The sequence below is a fragment of the Drosophila arizonae genome, chromosome 2 (genome assembly GCF_054131065.1).
Source record: "Drosophila arizonae isolate 15081-1271.41 chromosome 2, UAZ_ARI_1.0, whole genome shotgun sequence".
NCBI lineage: Eukaryota > Metazoa > Arthropoda > Insecta > Diptera > Drosophilidae > Drosophila > Drosophila arizonae.
In genome coordinates, this window is record NC_142922.1 from 26,666,219 (window position 1) to 26,685,119 (window position 18,901).

Sequence of the window (18,901 nt, forward strand, 5' to 3'; positions counted from 1 at the left end):
TCTGTGCCCAAGTGGAAAGGGAATATACAAGCCAAAAAAAAAAAAAAACACTAAATCCAGCATTCCCACGCATTGCCACAACATTCGTCCTGCGGTTCTGCTTTATTTGTATGGGCATTTCAAATCACTTGTTTTCGATTTTCGATTTTCAACTTTCCCACACGGATTTTGTTTGTGCTGCAACTCGAACTTGAACTCGAACCCTGCGGCAATAAATGTGGCTGCCACTTGTCTTCGATTTCAATATAAATGCGCCCCTATTTGACGCTGACGCTCCCCTGTGAGTTCATATAGATATTTTAATTAATTTTTATTTTCCTTGGCGATGTACTCGAAGCAGGGGTGAGTGAAGTGTGGGGGAGAAGTGTGTGTGAAGCACGCTGACTATTGCTGTTGGGATTAATGTTGCAATAGGCGCATATCTTTGAGATACTTTTTCATTTTTTAATGACATTAGATAACAGCCAGGGGGGTGATTGAAAGGGGTCTCTGTTTATGCTAGCGTCGCAGCTAATGGATCGAGTGCGTGTGAGTGTGTGTATGTGTGAAATGGCTTTAAGACATGCTGACATTGTTTATCACGGAGAAGAGTTGAGAGCTGGAGCGCCTGCATGTGTCAATTGCGCCTCCAAGGGGGATTGGCAGCCTCAGCTCTTGGGGGTGCAGTTGGCGGTTGCGTCTTGTCCCAGGCCCTGTGGTAATATGATATATGCACTTGAGCAACTGAAGCCTCCAGCGGTCTGAAGATAATGGGCAACGTGCCAAGTGCTCGTATGTGTGTCTGTGTGTGTGTGCGTGTATGTGTGTGAGCGCAAACAGTGCATCATAAAAGCGAGCCACAGCAGCCATTCACGAATGAGCTGACCGAAAGTTGTGGCCGCTTGCGCCGGGTCAGGCGGTGGGTCGGGGCGGCTCGGTGGGGCGTGCCGGGTCTTTTATGTGATCTTAGCGAGTATGTGCTGGCATCTACAGCAGCCGCAGCCGCAGCCGCAGACGCTGACGCAGCAGCCAAAGAGTCAGCCTCAGTCTCAGCCTCAGCCTCGCTTTGGCGGATGGCAAACTGGTTTCCAAGCTGAGCTACGACCATGGCTATAACTACACACATACACTCACACGTAAGATACTCAACGGTTGGGGTATGACGAACAAATGTGTAAAGTATTAAAAAGACTAAAAAGAGACCTAAAAAAAAAAAAAAAAACAAAAGCATCGACCGCATCCTAAACAGCGGCCAGCAGCGACTCGCCAAACAGCAACAGCAACAGCAACAACAACAATAACAACAGCAACAACAGCAACAACAACAACAACGGCAACGGCAGCGGCAACGAGCCAGCCCCAACCAATCTTTTCAAGTTGATCCCCATCAAGATATTATTTGACAGCAATGAAACGACTGGCACGAGTTTGTTTCCCACGGTCTGGCACTGCGCATGTGTGTGTGGCTTGTCGAGTATCTGTGAGTGCCATTGCATGCCCCCACTGCGCCGCCGTGCCTTTTGTCGGTATGGATGGGCTGCCCCTGTGTCTCTGTGTGGGTTGCTGGCGGCGTTATGGAGCTGTCGGTGCGGGCCGGTCTCCAGGGGGCGACGCGAACACATTGCTGACGCTGCTGCCTCTGGCTCTGGCTGTGGCTGTGGCTCTGGCTGTGGCTGCTTTTCGCGGCGCAATAAAGTTGAAAGCGCACTGTTGGATATAAATTAATTCAACAACACGCTATAGTTGTTTTTGTTGGCGTTGTTGTTGCTGTTGTTGCTGTCGTTGTTGTTGCTGCCCGGCTTGGTCTCTGGGCTTGGGCCTGTGCCTGTGCTTGTGCCTGTGCACGCTCTCGTGGCTGTTGTTGTTGTTGCCCCAAAGTTGGTCGCCGGCGCAGCGGGGGTACTAAAATTCGCGCGTGCGTATGCCATCGATAAAAAAATAAAAATTGTTTTACAAAAATGAAAAAAAAAGCACAGATAATGCTGAATAAAACGACCAAAGCGAGAGAAATGAGGTCTTCGTTGGGCTTTTGCCGAGAATTGGTGTGTGTGTGTGTGTGTGTGTGTGTGTGAGTTCGAGTATGTGGTGTATGGTGTGTGGTGCGGGTATTTAAGTTGGTTTTGAACGACTGTGAGGAATGCGCTACGCTTGGGCATATGGCGAAATTGCATTGGCTTACGGTGCGTATGAGTTATGTCGAATTCGAATTAGACCTTTGGACTGGGCCGTATTGAAATAAAGCACATGTTGCCTATTGGGATTATTTAATCATATTTATAAATAAATAAAATATAATTAAAAGTAGAGTAACATATATTTTTAGAACGGTAAAAATGGGGGTACTTTCATAGCACATATGTGAATTATTGCTGTGAATCCATTTCCGTAATTTAGCTGATTGTAATCTCAAACAATTATGAACATTAAAATGAACGTTTCCAATAACTAGTTAAGAGCTTGGCTATCGTTATATTCTCTTAGATTTTATGTTAATTATACTAAAAGTCACTCAAGACTTAAGAAATTTTGTTTGGGGGTTCATATGAAATTTAATGAACAAATTGATTCATGTGCTAAAATAATACGTATTATCATGGATTAACTATATAACTATTATAATGTTTCTCAATAAATAAATGTAATAGATTTATAAATTTTGTTTTATTTTTTTTTTTTTTATTTTTATTTTTTAGTGATTTCTATATAATATAAAAAATTAATTGGCATCGACTTCAATTGAGAATTTTTAAAAGATATAAAAATGTTTCTAAGCGATTTCTTATTATATGAAGCAGTAAAGGAAATCAACTGCAATTCATTGAATCTAAATATCATGAATATCATTTAAATTGAATGTTATTGGGTTAGCACATGACAGATCTAATACTCACTCGATTTAATGACGCTCAAGGCAAGCAACCCTCGTGTAATCGAGCCCAATTACGACACCCCTATGCTTTTGTGCATATACATACGCGTGTTTTACAACACTAACAATCACACACTTCTCACTCTCAGTCCAATTAGCCATTTCCGGAGCAGGCAGCTTTTTGACGGCGATGAGCTCGCGCCTCATTTAACGGACCAACGCAACTGCAACAACAACAACAACAACACAACGGTCAAAATGAAGATGAGGCTGTTAACATTTGTTAACTGTAGCTCATTTGAAATGCGTACAAAACGCCAACTTAATTTGTCTTGTGCCCCGTTTGTTGTTTGTTTTTTTCTTTCTTTATTTATTTATTTATTTATTTTCAGTTTGCTGCTGCTGCTGTTGTTGTTGTTGTTGGTGCTCGACGCTGATGATGCGCCACTTGTGTTGTCATATTGAATGTGATTTCGTCGGTTCGCCACTTCTAATTAAGTGTTGTGAAATTGGAGCTCTGTGTGCCAATGATTGCTATAAATAGTTGAATTGGAGACATGATACAAACGTACACACACGCACACACATACACAAAGCATGATTGAGAATTGTGAATGAATCACAGTTTAAGGCCGTGCTAAATATAAATATGTGCTAAAAAGTTCAAATCACTCGTGACGTGACAAAAGCCTCAAACACCCCACGAGCCACAGACAGCCACATATAGCCCATAACAACAGCATTTATAGCGTGTGCTAACAACAACCACCGCTACAACAATAGCAACAACAACAAACACAACAACAGCAAAGCATCGACTCGAAACTGACTTTCGCGCACACGTCGCATAAAATGCTTTGCCTCTTGCCCAGTCAAGCCGGTAATTGTCTACAAATGGTAGAAGTAGTCCGAGCCATAAGCCGTACCCAAGTCAAAAAATTCGAAATACAAAAAATAAATATATACACACACACACACATACAGGCAGAGAGAGCTCGCAAACAAACAGATCCCAAAGCCCGAGCAGTGGTCGTCGCAATGGGCAATCAAGAATAATCATGTAAACGAAAAGCGTAATGCTTGGCCCACGAAGCCCACGATCCCAATCAATGATCCATAAAGCGTTAAAAAAAATACATACAACAAAAACAAAAACAAAGCAAAGCAACAACAACAACAACAGCCTGCTGCGCGATGACGATTCCACAATTATCAGCGTGCCATAAGCTACTGCAAGGGTGAAGGCGAAGGCGAAGGCACATGGCAAGCCGAAGCCAAGACAAGACCCAAGACGAACCACCAGCACCAGCACCAGCAACAACAACAACAGCAGAGAGCTCTGAGCTCGAGTCCAAATACCCGGCCACATACAAATGAATTGAAATGCAAACATCTTGTTATGGATGGAAGGCATGTGCTCGCTTGGCTGCCGCTCTGCCACAGTCAGAGCTCTTAAGGCGGGCCGTCAGACCGGACCAGACGGACGGACGTACAGGCAAAGACCCCAAGCATGCACAATCAGAAGAAGTCAGGCCAGGCTGCCAGCCGTCGTCGTCGTCGTGGAAATCGGCTGCGAAACAGTTTCCCACGGTATAACAATCACAACTCACACAACAGCACACACACACACACACACACACACACACTCACTCACTCATGCACATATACAGGCGCATGCATACAGCAAGATAGAGGCGCAGCCGCAGCTCAAGTCATTTTATTGCCTTCGCACACAAGCAAACGGGAGGGTGAGAGAGCGCGAGCGAGAGAGCAAGAGCGCGCGACGTTGGCTGAGCGCACACACAGCGCATACGTAAACAGAAGCCAGCAAGAGGCAAGCGGCAAGCATCAGGCGCAAGGGAGAAAGGAACTCAAAAGTTGGGTCGCGCACGAGGCAAAATGCGCGTCTCGCTCGCACTCGCTGTCGCAACGAAACGAAACGAGGGCCGAGCCTATAAAAAGCACGACGCAGGCGGCGAGCTGAATCATTCAAAGCTACGACTTTGCGGCGTATGCAACGCGAAGACAGCGCAGAGCAAACTCAAAGAGAGATAATAAAAACACTCAAGACCAACTGTGGATTACGCGTGATATCGTTGAGTAGACCATAGTAGACATCATGGTGCTAGAAATGGAAATGTCCAAGACATATCAATATCGTAAGGTGATGAAGCCCATGCTGGAGCGCAAGCGTCGTGCGCGCATCAACAAGTGCCTGGACGAGCTGAAAGACATAATGGTGGAGTGCCTGACGCAGGAGGGCGAGCACATTACGCGCCTGGAGAAGGCCGACATCCTGGAGCTGACCGTGGAGCACATGAAGAAGCTGCGGGCCCAAAAGCAACTGCGCCTGGGCAGCAGCAGCTCAAGCGCCAGCGTCGCCGGCGACTCCAAGCTGAGCATTGCAGAGAGTTTTCGTGCCGGCTACGTGCATGCAGCCAATGAGGTGTCCAAGACCCTGGCCGCAGTGCCCGGCGTCAGCGTGGATCTGGGCACGCAGCTCATGAGTCATCTGGGCCATCGGCTCAACTACTTGCAAGTGGTGGTGCCCACGCTGCCCATTGGAGTGGCGGTGCCACTGCAGACAGCCGATGAGCTAAGCAGCGGCAGCAGCAGCAGCAGCCCATCTCCAGCTCTGGTGACGCCCCCGCCCTCGGAATGCGGCAGCGCCAGCGGCAGTTGCAGCCCAGCGCCCAGCGAGGCCAGCACCAGCTCCAACAGCACTGGACCCATGTGGCGTCCATGGTGAAGGCATTGCAGGCGGCAGCCTTGAAGCACAAGGCGTTGACAACTCGCTCACCCACCCACTCACCTGGGACAGCTGTTCGCACAGGCGCGCTGGACTGGAAACCGTGCGCCGACAGCTCCACTCCGATGGGGAAAAAATTGATCTACGAGCCACTCAGCTAGAGCCGACGACATGGCTAACGAGTGTCGCTACATTTTTTATTGTGTACCCAGAGCAAATCAAAATAAAAACAAGTAAGAAAGCTCCAGTCGAGACTGCTCGACTAGGAGATACCCTGAACCCTCCAAGCTGATATTCTAATCATTCTGCACTTCTTTTATGCACACATACATACACATGCTTTCACACGCACGCATAAGCCTGCGCTCTGCTAACTGCGCAGTAAGCAGCGACTGCGCTTGGGCTGCGTTGCAATGTGGGCAATATTATGAGAATTTATTTGTTGAATAACTTCTTTTGTAGACATACGATCTTAATGAAACTTTTAGGGCGTAATCATATGGTGAATATGTGTGTACATTGCAAAGCCCAAGTCTCTAGTACTTGAAATGCGTCTTTTACAAATTGGGGGTGAAGGGGGCGTGGTATCCAAAATCTGTAAATTACAAAATCTTTGTACCGATTAACTTTATATACAACGCAAATTTAAAGGCTCCAGGTCTAAAAATGTTCAAATTAGGCCAAAAAAACAAAATCAATTTTTCGATTATTCTCGATAAAAAAGTTATCGGACGATTTATCGAAAAAATAAAGCAAACTCGTACTGCGTATGGTACTCACGAGTATGCATGCCAAATTTCAGCTCTCTAGCTCTTATAACTTCTGAGATCGACGCACTCATACGGACGGACGGACGGACGGACGGACGGACGGACGGACGGACGGACGGACGGACGGACGGACGGACGGACGGACGGACGGACAGACGGACAGGGCCATATCGACTCAGCTCGTCACGCTGATCAAGAATATATATACTTTGTGGGGTCTGCCACGCCTCCTTCTGCCCGTTACATACTTTTTCACAAAACCATTATACCCTGATTTCCCATTTTCAATGGGTTCAGGGTATAAAAAATTGTATATTCATAAAGATACAAAAAACAGAAAAAAAAAAAACAAAATTTCTTTTCAATTTGGTCAGTCTCAAGTTTCAGCAAGTGATTGAATTTCATCAGAGGCGCCTGCGTCACGTTTTGCCTTTGTTGTTGTTGTTTGCTAACGCAAACGCTCAGCACGATAAGCACAATCATCAATGAAGCCCTTCCGGAGGCGACAGGCATATAATGAGCTCCATAGAAATCCAAATCAAAACCGCAGCCGGAAGTCGCTAAATATTTTCCCACACTCGGGGCCTCTCCAGAGTTGGCCTCATTTAATGACGGTTCGTTCTCAGCTCTCTGATTCCGACTTCATTCAGCTAAGCCGACGGGGCTTTTGCGCCGGCGCTGCTATGGCAATTAAATAATAAAAGCAGCGTCGAGCAACAAAATACGAAAATAACATACTTCTTTTTATACTCATTCACGAAAGTGAATCAGTATATTGGTTTTGTGCAATGTCCGTCTTGCTGTCCGTCCGTCTGTCCGTCTGTCCGTCCGTCCGTCTGTCCGTCTGTCCGTCTGTCCGTATGAACGCAATCTATTTCGGCGCTATTGAAGCTAGAGACTTGAAATTTGGAACACATACTCGTGTATATCTCCGATTTATAAAGTGTTAAAATTTTCCCGATCCGCCCACTAGGGGCGTGGCAAATCGGAAAATGCATTTTCCGATATACCAGAAATCATGTTTGTTGAAGAGCTAGAAAGCTGAAACTTGGTATGTAGGTCCGCGTTGACCACCCAAGATCACGAGCTATGGCGGATATATCTACGCCCATTGGGGGCGTGGCAAATCGGATAAAACTATATCTCCTAAAGTTGTAAACCTAGAATGCTGAAATTTTGCACGTCAGCTAATGGTATGATTCTATAAAGTCTGAAGATAAATTATAAGTCTACGCCCGTTAGGGGCGTGGCAAATCGGACCTGAAGATATAGTGATTTTTAAAATTCTCCTATATTTTGGACACTATTGATGGCAGAGACCTCAAATTTTGTATATATACTCGGACTGATCACCCAAGACCAAAAAGTTTTGTCGGATATATGTCCGCCCACAGGGGGCGTGGCAAACCGCAAAAGTTTATATCTCCTAAAGTATAATAGCTAGAAGCTTCAAATTTGGATAGTTGAGTTACTGGTAGCCTCCTCTATCGATTCCCCAAAAATAATTTTTACGCCTCTTTAGGGGCGTGGCATATCGAAAAATACCCTGTAATTTTCACATTTTTTTAGGGTAAGCATTCAAACTTTGCAGTTAGGGTAACGTTATCTCTTTCTAAAAACTGACCAAAAATGAGGTGTCTACGCCCAGTTGGGGCGTGGCAAATCGGAAAAACCTGTATATTCTACAGTATTAGAACGAAACTTAACTACTAAATTGTTGATGGGATGTGAATGAGTATTCCGCAGTCGGTAACGCCCGACTGCAACGTTCTTACTTGTTTTATAAGTATATACATACATACATATATATAGATATCTATATAGCTGTCTGTATGTATAGAGAACACCAACTGAATTCTAGGAAACGTCATTTATTACAAGTTTTTGAGTGTGAGAACCGCTCGAGTCGGCTGTCAATGGTTCGCATTGTTGTTGTTGTTGTTGTTGTTGTTGTTGTTGTAGCTTTGACAGCTTTAACTGCGCTTGACCGTTTGGCACATGCGCCGGGGCCGCCAGCTGAACGGACTGACGGACGGACAGACGAACAGACCAGCAGACATCGCAAATTAAGGTCCGCGACCGCGACCGGACCGAGCACTTAAAACTTTGTTATGTATTGGTATAGGTATCGGTATATGAGTGGCCATATCAATATATATATATACACATAATTGTGTATTGGTATGCGAATGTGCGGTTTGGTTACGGAACTTCGAATTGAACGCTTTTGTGTCTGGTGTGGACAACTATGATGATGACTGCTACTCTCCACAGATGCTGATTGCTGCTAATCTTTGCCAAATGTGATTAGTCACGTAACATTGGCACAGCGACCTGCACAAGTCACACACAGGCACACACACATACACACGCATATACATATATGAGCTTTTTGTTTTTGTTTGGTCAAGTTTGAAGAAACGAAAATTGCAAGCGGAGCATTAAAGAACTCGCCTTGGCTGATGATTTCGAAAAGTGCGGTCAGAGATTAGTAGGCTTATGATGATACTTTAATGACATAGGTGAGAATAATAATAGAGTCAGTCTGAGTAGTATATATGTAGAGGATACTTTTAGATAACAAAAATTCACCTAATGATAAATTTTGCTATGACTAATTTTAATGAATAATAATGAATAAAAATTTCATATGATTTATAGAGTTAAAAAATAGAAAAAAATGTGTAGAGAATATTAACAAAAGGGACTTTTCTCGAAAAGCAAATTAAACATTGCCTTACACGTATTTTAGATTATTTATTATCATTGGTGACGAAAATACATAATATTTATCTATAATAAAATTTGTTAGCTTGCTTCGACTTTTATTTGTATTTTTTCAATGTATTTTATAGCTAGCTGCGCCCAGGCACTAAATTTCCCAGACTTTGCCCCGTTCGAGGCAAACAGATTTGCAAGCCCAATTGAAACTCTAAATTTCACAATTATTGATGAACTAATAAAGACACCTTGATAAAGTATTTCGCTATTGACTTCATCATATGGAGCAGAAAACGATGATGTTGATGATATTATTTGAAGTGGGCCAATAACAGTTAATTTGGAGCGGCTTGAACGGTTCATAAGCGCCTTAAAGACGCAGACAAATAATATATATTGGTCGGTAGATATACATATACACATACATTTATATTTGCGAAAAGAAGTACAGTACGGCGCGCACATCACGTGACCTCTGAGTGTTGGCCCCACACTAATTCCATTCCATTCACATTCCCATTTACTCAGGCAACTGCAGTGGAAGCTGCTGCTGCTGCTGCTGCTGCTGCTGTTGATGCTACCCCGGGGCCAGGCAGTGCCACCTACTGCAGTCATCATACACACACGCCGCAAAACTTAATGCAGCCATATTAAAGTAAGCGCAAGACCCCCACTTAATAAAAAAAAAGCAACAACAAAAAAATCAAAAACCGGCCAGGCGACCAGCCCAGCCGATCAAGCGGGCGCTGGGCCAGAGCCATCGTTTGGGATGAACAGCGCTCAGTTTGGTAGGCGGGGCGGGAGGGAAATGGCGTGGGGCTGCCGTGCCACAACTCGTGCCAGCATCACACACAGATAGAGGGAGTGCGAGAGAGAGAGAGAGAGAGAGAGAGAGAGAGAAGGAGAGCAGTGGACAGCGCTTGTCCAGTGGCAGCGTGCGCGTGTGCCAATGCAGTGTAACAACATCCCATATTAAAGATATTACAGAGTCAATAGCACACCATATAAGTGTGGCTCGGCTGGTGCCCCGCACTCGCTGGCCGTCTCTATCGCACGCTCTAACAGCGTCTCGCTCTGGCCATAAACAAAGTAAATTGAGTTCGTTCGACAAAACGTTGCGGCGCGACTGCGTTCGCGCATGCGCCGCGCCACAGGCCGCCTCTCGCTGCATCGCCCCCTGCCCTGCGCGGATGCCCCTACCCCTTTTCAATTCGGCTACGCTGTGGTCTTAACGATCGTGTGTCCACAGTCATTACAATGTTGGCCAATGCGACGACGTCGTCGTCGACGTCGACTTTGCCGCACACTTACCGCACGCTGCTTTTCTCTTTCAAGTCACAGCAGCAGCAGCGGCAGTTATTCTTCTCCTCGCTCCTCAGTCGTGATCTTGCCCGTAAGTGGTCTTGTATCTTGAATTCAAAAAATACGTACAACAGGGACAAACACACACAAATACACACACACACAAACACGCATACACATATACAAATACATATAAAAAAGGGCAGGTGTGTCGATCGTGTGAGAACCACGTTCCAAACCATTTTCTCACGATCTTCGCTTCTGATATTTTTTGTACCGCTCTCCCTCGTCCCTTGCGCCTTGCCAACGCCGCACCACCGCACCCCTGTCCCTCGTCTATCGTCTTTCGTTGTGTGCGTGTGCTGGGGCCCTTCAAGTGATTCGTATGCAGTTTGTGTATTGTAGATTTTTAATGACTTGGGCTTGCGTTCGAGCGTTCGACGTTCGTCGTCCGTCGTCCGTCGAGCTCGCTGCAGATCTTCTCTGATCGCTCAGAGTTTTGGGCCTCGGTTTCGGTTACGTCGCAACACATTCGTTCATCATTCATCGGGTTTACCTTTAAGATTAAGTATCTTTTGTAGCACGCATGCATTTCCTTTCGCCTTTGCCTTTGCCTTATGCCATACTCTGCTCATTGTCCATTGTCGGTGTCGGCTCTGGTTATGCATCTTGTTTGCTGTTGTTGTTGTTGTCGTTGTCGTTTGTGTCTTCGTTGTTGTTGCCACGCCACAATTATGCTGCCTGGGGTTGGGCAAGGATCAGCACTAAGTTGCGATTTCTTATTGCCTTGCGCATTGATCATATGCAAATTCGCATGAGCCACTTGACTGAGCATTCAATTGAGTTGTGTAATAGAATTAATGTGCCTGTTTTTGTGTGCTACGTTTGACCATTGAATTAGATTTTGTCGAACGTAATTTATGCATTATTTATTATACATAAATATTGTGAAATGTTTTACCTAAATTATTTGTATTTTTAATTAATTTATTTCAGCTCTAATTAAAATAATGAAATCTTAAACAACTGTTAATAGAGTCAATTAAAATGTATACATACTTATATTAATATGTTATTTGACAATTAACGTATATCTTAAATTCAATTTCTTTAACAGTCAAAAAGTACTCAATTGATAAACCCATTTTATACCCTGAACCCATTGAAATCAGGGAATTAGGGATTTTTATATCAGTTTTGATTTAAATAAGAAATAATTAATACAAGAGGGATTAAAATTATAATAGAATATCTAAAATTAGAATAGAATATCTAAATTATAATAAAATTATATGCCTTCAAAAAAAAAAGTAGAATAAAATAAAATAAAGTAGAATTCATTCAGAATTATTTTGTTTTTTTATTTGACCTCTCTTAAAATAAAATCTATAAAATAAAACAAATGCAAATTAATTGAAAAGTGTGATATGATAAGTTGGATAAACTTCACATATTATTAAAAAAAATTAATTCGAAAAATTTTTTATTTATTAAAAAAAAAATGTGTATTCACAAAAATACTTTTATTTATTAGCCCTAACTATTATTATTTATGTAATACATATTAAACAGTAATTATAATTATAAATATATTAATAAATATAACTAGTTTTTTATTATTAAAGAAAAATTATAATTATAAAAAAGTGCATACTAAATTATAGGTCGATTCTTTGCGCAATTATTTCTCTTGAGTTAATCTTCGCCCGCAGCACTCAAACTCCACTTAAATTTATTTCTTCTTCTTCAACGTGACAGCAATCTTAAATCTTAAGATTGTTTATGCTGATCAAGGCCAGAGTTTTCATCCCTAGAGGTGCCCTCATAATTTTCATGTTGTCTGGGCTATTTTATGTGGCTGTCTTTAACTTCATTGATTGTTAACAGCTCAGGCGTCGGAGCTACTGGTCTTGTTGGAGCAGCAGCAGCAGCAGCAGCAGCAGCAACAGCGACAGCAACAGGAACAGCTACGGCAGCAAAAGATAACCAAATGATGCGGGCCAACACCAACAAAGAGCGATATCCTGTCGGTGCCCCAGGGAATGGCAATCATTTACCTTTACCTGAATGTCAGACAGACAGCCCGAGCAATTATGTGTCTTGCCTTGACCATTGTGCGCACGAGATTTTCTAGCCGAGTGGCTCTGGCTAAAAAAAGGATGTTCAATGGCTGGAGGCTGGAGGCTGGACCGGAGGGTTGTACACCGATGACTCGATCCTTTTCTGCTATTGTTCGGCCCCGACTCTGCTTTACAAAGATTTCGGGCCCTGTGCCTAAGACTGAGCGACATTGTCGTAACTCGATTAGACACGCCGAGAGATAAGTCTCTAATTTTTTATGTGGCCCGGTCTTATTGTCTGCACACGTGTTCAAGGGTGCCCAGGGCTATGGGCTCTGGGTTCTGAGCTCTGGTCTCTGAGCGCTGGACGCGTCGGTAGCCTCGTAACGGACATTGATTTTATTTCTCTCCCATTTTCTTTTCAGCATTTCGATTTCATTTCTCTTCTCGCTCGGCCTTGGCATTGTTTTCGCTTTCTATTGTTGTCAGATTGTTGGTAACAATAAGAAAAAACAGAGAACAGAGAAAATTACAACGAACTGACGCAGTTGGATTCGAGAATCTGTAGCAGCAGCTTAGGCTACGGTCAGACCATTTCCGCTCGATGGACTATGCCATGGCAGAGCTCATGCATGATTATATGCGCATTCCTGGAATCGCGATTGACCAATTGGATGGGCAATCGCTTGCTGATAATCAGCCCTTCCCATTAAATTCAGGGGTGCAAATAATGAGTCAATAAAAACATGTTTACATATTTCAATTTTTAGCTATATAATTTATTATTAAGTTTAGTTATCACATGGACTACGCCTGGGTTAAAGCTTTCTTTTATCATTTTTTTTTAAACTTAATACTAAGTGGAGTCAATGGGTTTGGTTTGACCCATTGACTTGGAAGACTTTTGCTACTCTCAATTCTCATTCTCTCTCGCTCTCTCTCTCTCTCTTTCTTTTCTGATTGACTGTGTGGCTCTACCATGGGCGCCAGACATTCTCCTCATCCTCGCTGTCAGGCCCCTCATCCATTTTGGTCACATTGATGCTGAGGTTGCTGGAGCAGGTGGTCAGCAGGGAGGCGCTGCCTGTTCGCTCGCTGGCCACGCTGGAGTTGGGGCTGCCGGCATAGCTGGAGATGGGCGAAATGGGCACCGAGTAGGCATCCCGGCTGGCAATGTGCACGGAGAGCGGCGCCGTCACTGGGAGCACCTCCTTCACAGCGGGCTGCAGTTGATTGAGACGCTGGCCCAAATGTGTCATCAGCTCTGTGCCCAGGCTAACGTTCATGCCGGGCAGCTGGGACAGGGATCGGGACACCTCGTTGACGGCGTGTATGTACCCAGAGCGGAAGCCCTCTGCCGGCGTAAGTGTCTCGGCGCCACCATTGGCGCGTTTGTGCTGGCGCTGTTGCTTCATCTTCTGCAGATGAGTGACTGTCAGCTCGAGTATGTCCGCCTTCTCCAGGCGTGTCACATGCTCGCCCTCCGACTCCAGCGTGGCGACCATCAGGTCCTTCAGCTCGTCCAGGCACTTGTTAATGCGTGCGCGTCGCTTGCGCTCCAGCAGCGGCTTCATCACCTTGCGGTACTGATACGTCTTGGACATTTCCGATATTTGCATCGATGACATTTTGTGGGATATTTAATATGTGATATTTGGTATTTGGTTGCTTTGCTGAGCTGTTGCTGCTCTGAGTGTGCAAGACGTTGTGTGCTGCTGTCTCGCCTGGCCGCTGCCTTTTATAGCCGTGCGGCCAAAACCAACCCCCATGATCCCATCGGCATCGGCATTGGCATCGCCATTCGGCTTTGGGCTCGGCTGTGTTGGCATTTCGTGTGCAGCGTGTGCTGGCATGAGGGTTGCTCGACGTCGTCGTCGACCCTTCCGCTGCTTCTTATTGTTCGCTCGCTTTCTTATTGTGGCACCCTTATCATGAGCGGGCACCAGGGAGCAGGATCGCTGCCTTTGCAGGATCGTTGCCTTTGTGTGCGTGTGTGTCTGTGCTTGCAGTATCGTGGGAAACACTTTCCTCCTTGGTTTCTCACACCAATATTCTGAGCAGGCTCACCTGCTCAATTGGCAACGAAGCGCAGCTCGAACCATGCTCCGTCTGGCCATGGGAATTTTTGCAGTTTGTGTGTTTGCGAGCGTTTGTGGCGCAGCTGCCATTTCTAGATTTGTGTTATGATTTGCCTAAGCGAATATGGGCGAGCGAAAGGATAATGAACTGCACGCTTCATCTTCCATCTCCTTTGTGCCAGCAGCAGCAGCAGCAGACGCTCGTTGCCGTGGGAATGCTAGGAGCAGCAGCATTCTGCTGCTGGGGCGTTTCACTCGGGCGGAGCTGCAAAGAGAAGCACTTCCTGTTTGTGCATTGGTATTCCATTTCGGCTGCTCGTCCTACACTTGTTGGCCTGCATGATCCTGTGGGAACATTGCTCGTGTGCGACGAGTGTGCTTAATGTGCGTTCCCGTTGCTTTTCCGTCTCTGCTCTGCTCTGCTCTGCTCAGTGCCTGGCCCATGGACACAATGTGTAAGTGAGAGTCGAGGTCGGGCAGGGGCCAAGCGATGCTGCAGCTCGACTCCTGCAGCTCGCCAGTCGCGTGTGGCGCACGGTAGACACACTTTCGACTTTTGACTGTAAGTCATGCGCGTTCCAGGCCCTTGTAATTCGACTGTGGAGTTTTGGGTGAAATTTACATGCGAGTGTGGGCTGTGTTGGGTGGTGCTCGTGACAACTCACGCGGGTGGCTAAAGGATATTTATGTATTATTTATTTTGAGTTATATTGAGCTTTGGGTTTGCTACAAAAATATTATAATGAGAATGCAAAATACTAATATTTATAAATAAATAATAAAACGAAACGTTCATATTAGATTAAAATGTTAAAATATATGAACTAATATTTTATTTTTATAATTTATTTATAAAAAAAAAATAAATTTAAATATATTTATAAAAATATCTATGTATTTATTTGTGTTCATAAATATATATGTTAATCCCTTTTTAAGGTCAATCATCCAGATATATAACATCCAAATTCAAATCAATTCATTAATTTCTTCGTGTTATTCATTCATTAAAAGTCCACAATTTTTTTAACTCCTTTTTTTTTATTTTTTTTTTTTTTTTTAGAATTTTTTCTTTCCTAAAGCTCAGTTTTATCTACCAATATTATTAATTTTTCTAGTTCTTTTCATCTATTCTACATGGAGTGCGATTAATTCTTAACACGCTATAATATCTTATTAGGATTTCCATTGATCAATGAATCGCAGTTTATCATTATTATTATATATTATTATTTATTTATTTAATGTTATATTTTATTATAAAGTTTAAATTTATTTAATTATACAAAAATAATAATTAAATTTTGAGAAATTATATCGAAGTGAATGAAAGTGATAATTCGAGAAAGTTTTTCTATTTCACATAAAATCAATATTGTTATTATTAACTATTCTTAAGTAGATACTTAAACATCGTGAATTTATATTTGATAAAATAAGATCTAACACAAATGTGCTGAAGTTAATTGGTCTATTCAGTACTGCGTTGGGACCTGCATAGGATCTTAGACCTCATTTGGAGCTTTACTCTCCAACTAGACGAATAGACTGATAGCGCATCCAAACCAAAGAGATTGCATACTATGCACCATTATTGAATCGGATAAAGCTTAAACGGTATATATATAGAATTGCATAAAGTAAGGTTTAGAATAAGAGGTAAATAGTTTTCAGAGTCTTAATAAACTGCGATTAATATTAAAAATAATAAGATATATTATTTATATGAAGACGTTTGATAAATTTAAGAATAGAGCGGATATTGAAAATCAGAATACATTCATATTTCCAAATGAAACTAAATTTAAGAATTGAATTGTACATTATTAATGTCTACAAATTAAAGCAATAACCTGACTCAAAAATTAATAATTAAATTAAGTCAATACACATACATATAATATCGTTTATGGATTAGTAGCGTACAGAATAATTGGAAAGCTTATTTCGTTATCCACACAGTCTAAAAACTATAAACAAAATATGCAAAGTTGTTTGAGGTTTTGTATTTAGTTTGTATATTTATTTAAAGCATGTATATGTATAAGTAGATGTAAAGATTAATCTAAATGGAAGCTCAATATGGGAAGCTCAGTGTGAATCGAAATCAAAATAAATTATGTTAACAAGCATTGGTATTATTTTCTACTGGAGATCAAATACTAATAAACGCACTTAAAAACTATCACAGGAACATCACATCATATCATATGTATCTAAGCTTGGGCAAATGTTTACAGTATACCTTGGAGAACTCGGTTAAATCTTACAAACTAAAACCAGATGAATAAAGCTCTCAATGTGCAAATGTTGGTTATAAAGCTCAGGGGTTGGCTTCAACGGATGCTTCACCAGGGTCGCCAGACATCCTCGCCCTTGTCGAGATTCTCCTGAGGTGATGTGGAGCGCTGTTCGTTGCCGTTGGCCAGGTTGACGGGCTCGCTGGCTTGTTCGCTGGGCACTGGGCTGCTCAGCTGCTGCTTCATGTCCTTGAGCTGGTGGCCCAGCTGCTTCATTAGATGCGTGCCGAACTGGAGATCGACGCCAGGCACCGTGGAGAATATGTGGGAGACCTCGTACGCGGCCTGTGTGTATCCGGCACGAAACTTGTCAAAGTTCAATTGAGATGGTGGTGGCGAAGTGGGCGTGGAGGTGGGCGCAGATGAACCGGCGGCTAGACGTCGTTGCTGTTGTGTCTTCAGGTAGTTGACTGTCAGCTCGAGTATGTCGGCCTTCTCCAGCTTGCTGACCTGCTCCCCCTGCGCGTCCATTGTATCCACAATCAGATCCTTGAGCTCGTCCAAGTAGAGATTCATGCGGGCACGTCGCTTGCGCTCCAGCAGCGGCTTCGTTACCTTGCGGTAGTGCTGTGTCTTGGTCATAAATCTCTGACCCTCCACGGCCATTGTGCAAACTAGATTAGGTATGTGTGTGTGAGTGTGTTTTGGTTGAAATGTGGCAAGTGGCTTGTTCAATTTGGCCAGGCGAACGTTGAATGTTGAACGCTGCTGCGAAACGGACACTTGCTGCTGTTCACCGCACGGTAGTCGCTTGAGAAATGATCTTGCCGCAAGGTAAACTGATCCTTTTTGTAGCCGCAGCAGAGTCGGCGTTGGCGTTGTTGTCGGCGTCGGCGGCGGCGGTGCGTACACTTGCAAAATCCTCCCCTAACTGCTACCACGCAACGCTTACAAACGAACAGAGCGAAGCGCATCGGATCGCATCGGATGAGATCGGGAATGATGGCCCAAGACGAGCATCAATCGTGTCGCTGTGCGTGCGTCTGTGTGTGGCACCGACTCTCTGCTTGTGGCAACATTCAGTCTACGCTGCACGTGTGCAACATTTAAACCAAACCCGTTTTCCCTGATCAACTATGAGATACCCTGAGAACTTAAAAAACTCCCTCTTGGAGAGGAAATAACTAAAAGGTTTATGTTTAGAAATTCAAAAAATTATATTGGTAATTTTAGAATGAAAATTATGAATGAATAACATGAAATCTTTAAAAAAAATGTTTAATTAAATATTATTATCATTCTAATATATTAAAATATTAAAAAGAATAAATAGATTATTATTATTATATTAAAGTATGTTTTCATGTATTGTAAATTAATATGTTACAAAATATAATATTATTTGATTGTTATTATTAATATTTTAATATATTTATAATGATCTATAATGAACCTAGTACCGCTAAAATGTATTTTGATGATTAAAACTTCCCTTAGGTATACCCCTTTTATTTACAGAGTATAACCGTTATTAACCAGCGGATGTCATTTGTCTACACTGAAAAAAATTAGGTAAGGTTATGTCGTTAAGGTATAACCAAGACACTTTATAATACATTTTTAAATATATAAATTCAATTTGATTTAAAACTAAAAGCATATATATATAAAAATGTATAAAATATTAAATTTTTTGTATTAATTATTATCTTATAAATTTTAGAAATAATAAATAAAATAATATCTACTATATTAACAAATTAAAAAGAAACACTAATAATTACATTTAATAATAATATTTAAATATGCAAAAATTTAATAAATTAAATACGAGTTCTATTCGAAAATTGTTCTCAGTGCACAATCTCCTGTCTGATGCGAACAACGCGAGCGCATAGCCTTGCCTGAGCCAGAGCGCTCTCTTTGTCTCTCGTGCCATTGCCGTGCGCCTGCGCAACAGGAACAGAGCATGAGTATGAGCATGAGCCAGAGACAAAGGCCGAACCAGAGCAACAACCACCAACCAGCCATCAGCAGCAGCAGCAGCAGCAAATCGCACCACACGCACACACGAGCTGGCTGCGTGCAATGTTTAACTCAAGAACGACTGCGACTGCGACTGCGACATGACCT

The 18,901-nt window shown here is 43.0% G+C and overlaps 3 protein-coding genes across 3 annotated transcripts; 1 reads left to right on the forward strand and 2 right to left on the reverse strand.

Annotated features, from left to right (window-relative positions):
• Positions 1-4,284: 4,284 nt before the first annotated feature.
• E(spl)mbeta-HLH (Enhancer of split mbeta, helix-loop-helix) lies at positions 4,285-5,884 on the forward strand. The gene has a single exon (XM_018000417.2). It carries the CDS (start codon positions 4,968-4,970, stop codon positions 5,595-5,597), a length of 630 nt encoding a protein of 209 aa, XP_017855906.1. The 5' UTR covers positions 4,285-4,967; the 3' UTR covers positions 5,598-5,884.
• A 7,323-nt stretch (positions 5,885-13,207) lies between these two features.
• Positions 13,208-14,197, reverse strand: E(spl)mgamma-HLH (Enhancer of split mgamma, helix-loop-helix). The gene has a single exon (XM_018000416.2). The coding sequence runs from the start codon at positions 14,076-14,078 to the stop codon at positions 13,425-13,427; it is 654 nt and encodes a 217-aa protein (XP_017855905.1). The 5' UTR covers positions 14,079-14,197; the 3' UTR covers positions 13,208-13,424.
• A 2,332-nt stretch (positions 14,198-16,529) lies between these two features.
• E(spl)mdelta-HLH (Enhancer of split mdelta, helix-loop-helix) lies at positions 16,530-17,977 on the reverse strand. Its single transcript, XM_089461735.1, has one exon. It carries the CDS (start codon positions 17,432-17,434, stop codon positions 16,877-16,879), a length of 558 nt encoding a protein of 185 aa, XP_089317861.1. The 5' UTR covers positions 17,435-17,977; the 3' UTR covers positions 16,530-16,876.
• Positions 17,978-18,901: the final 924 nt, after the last annotated feature.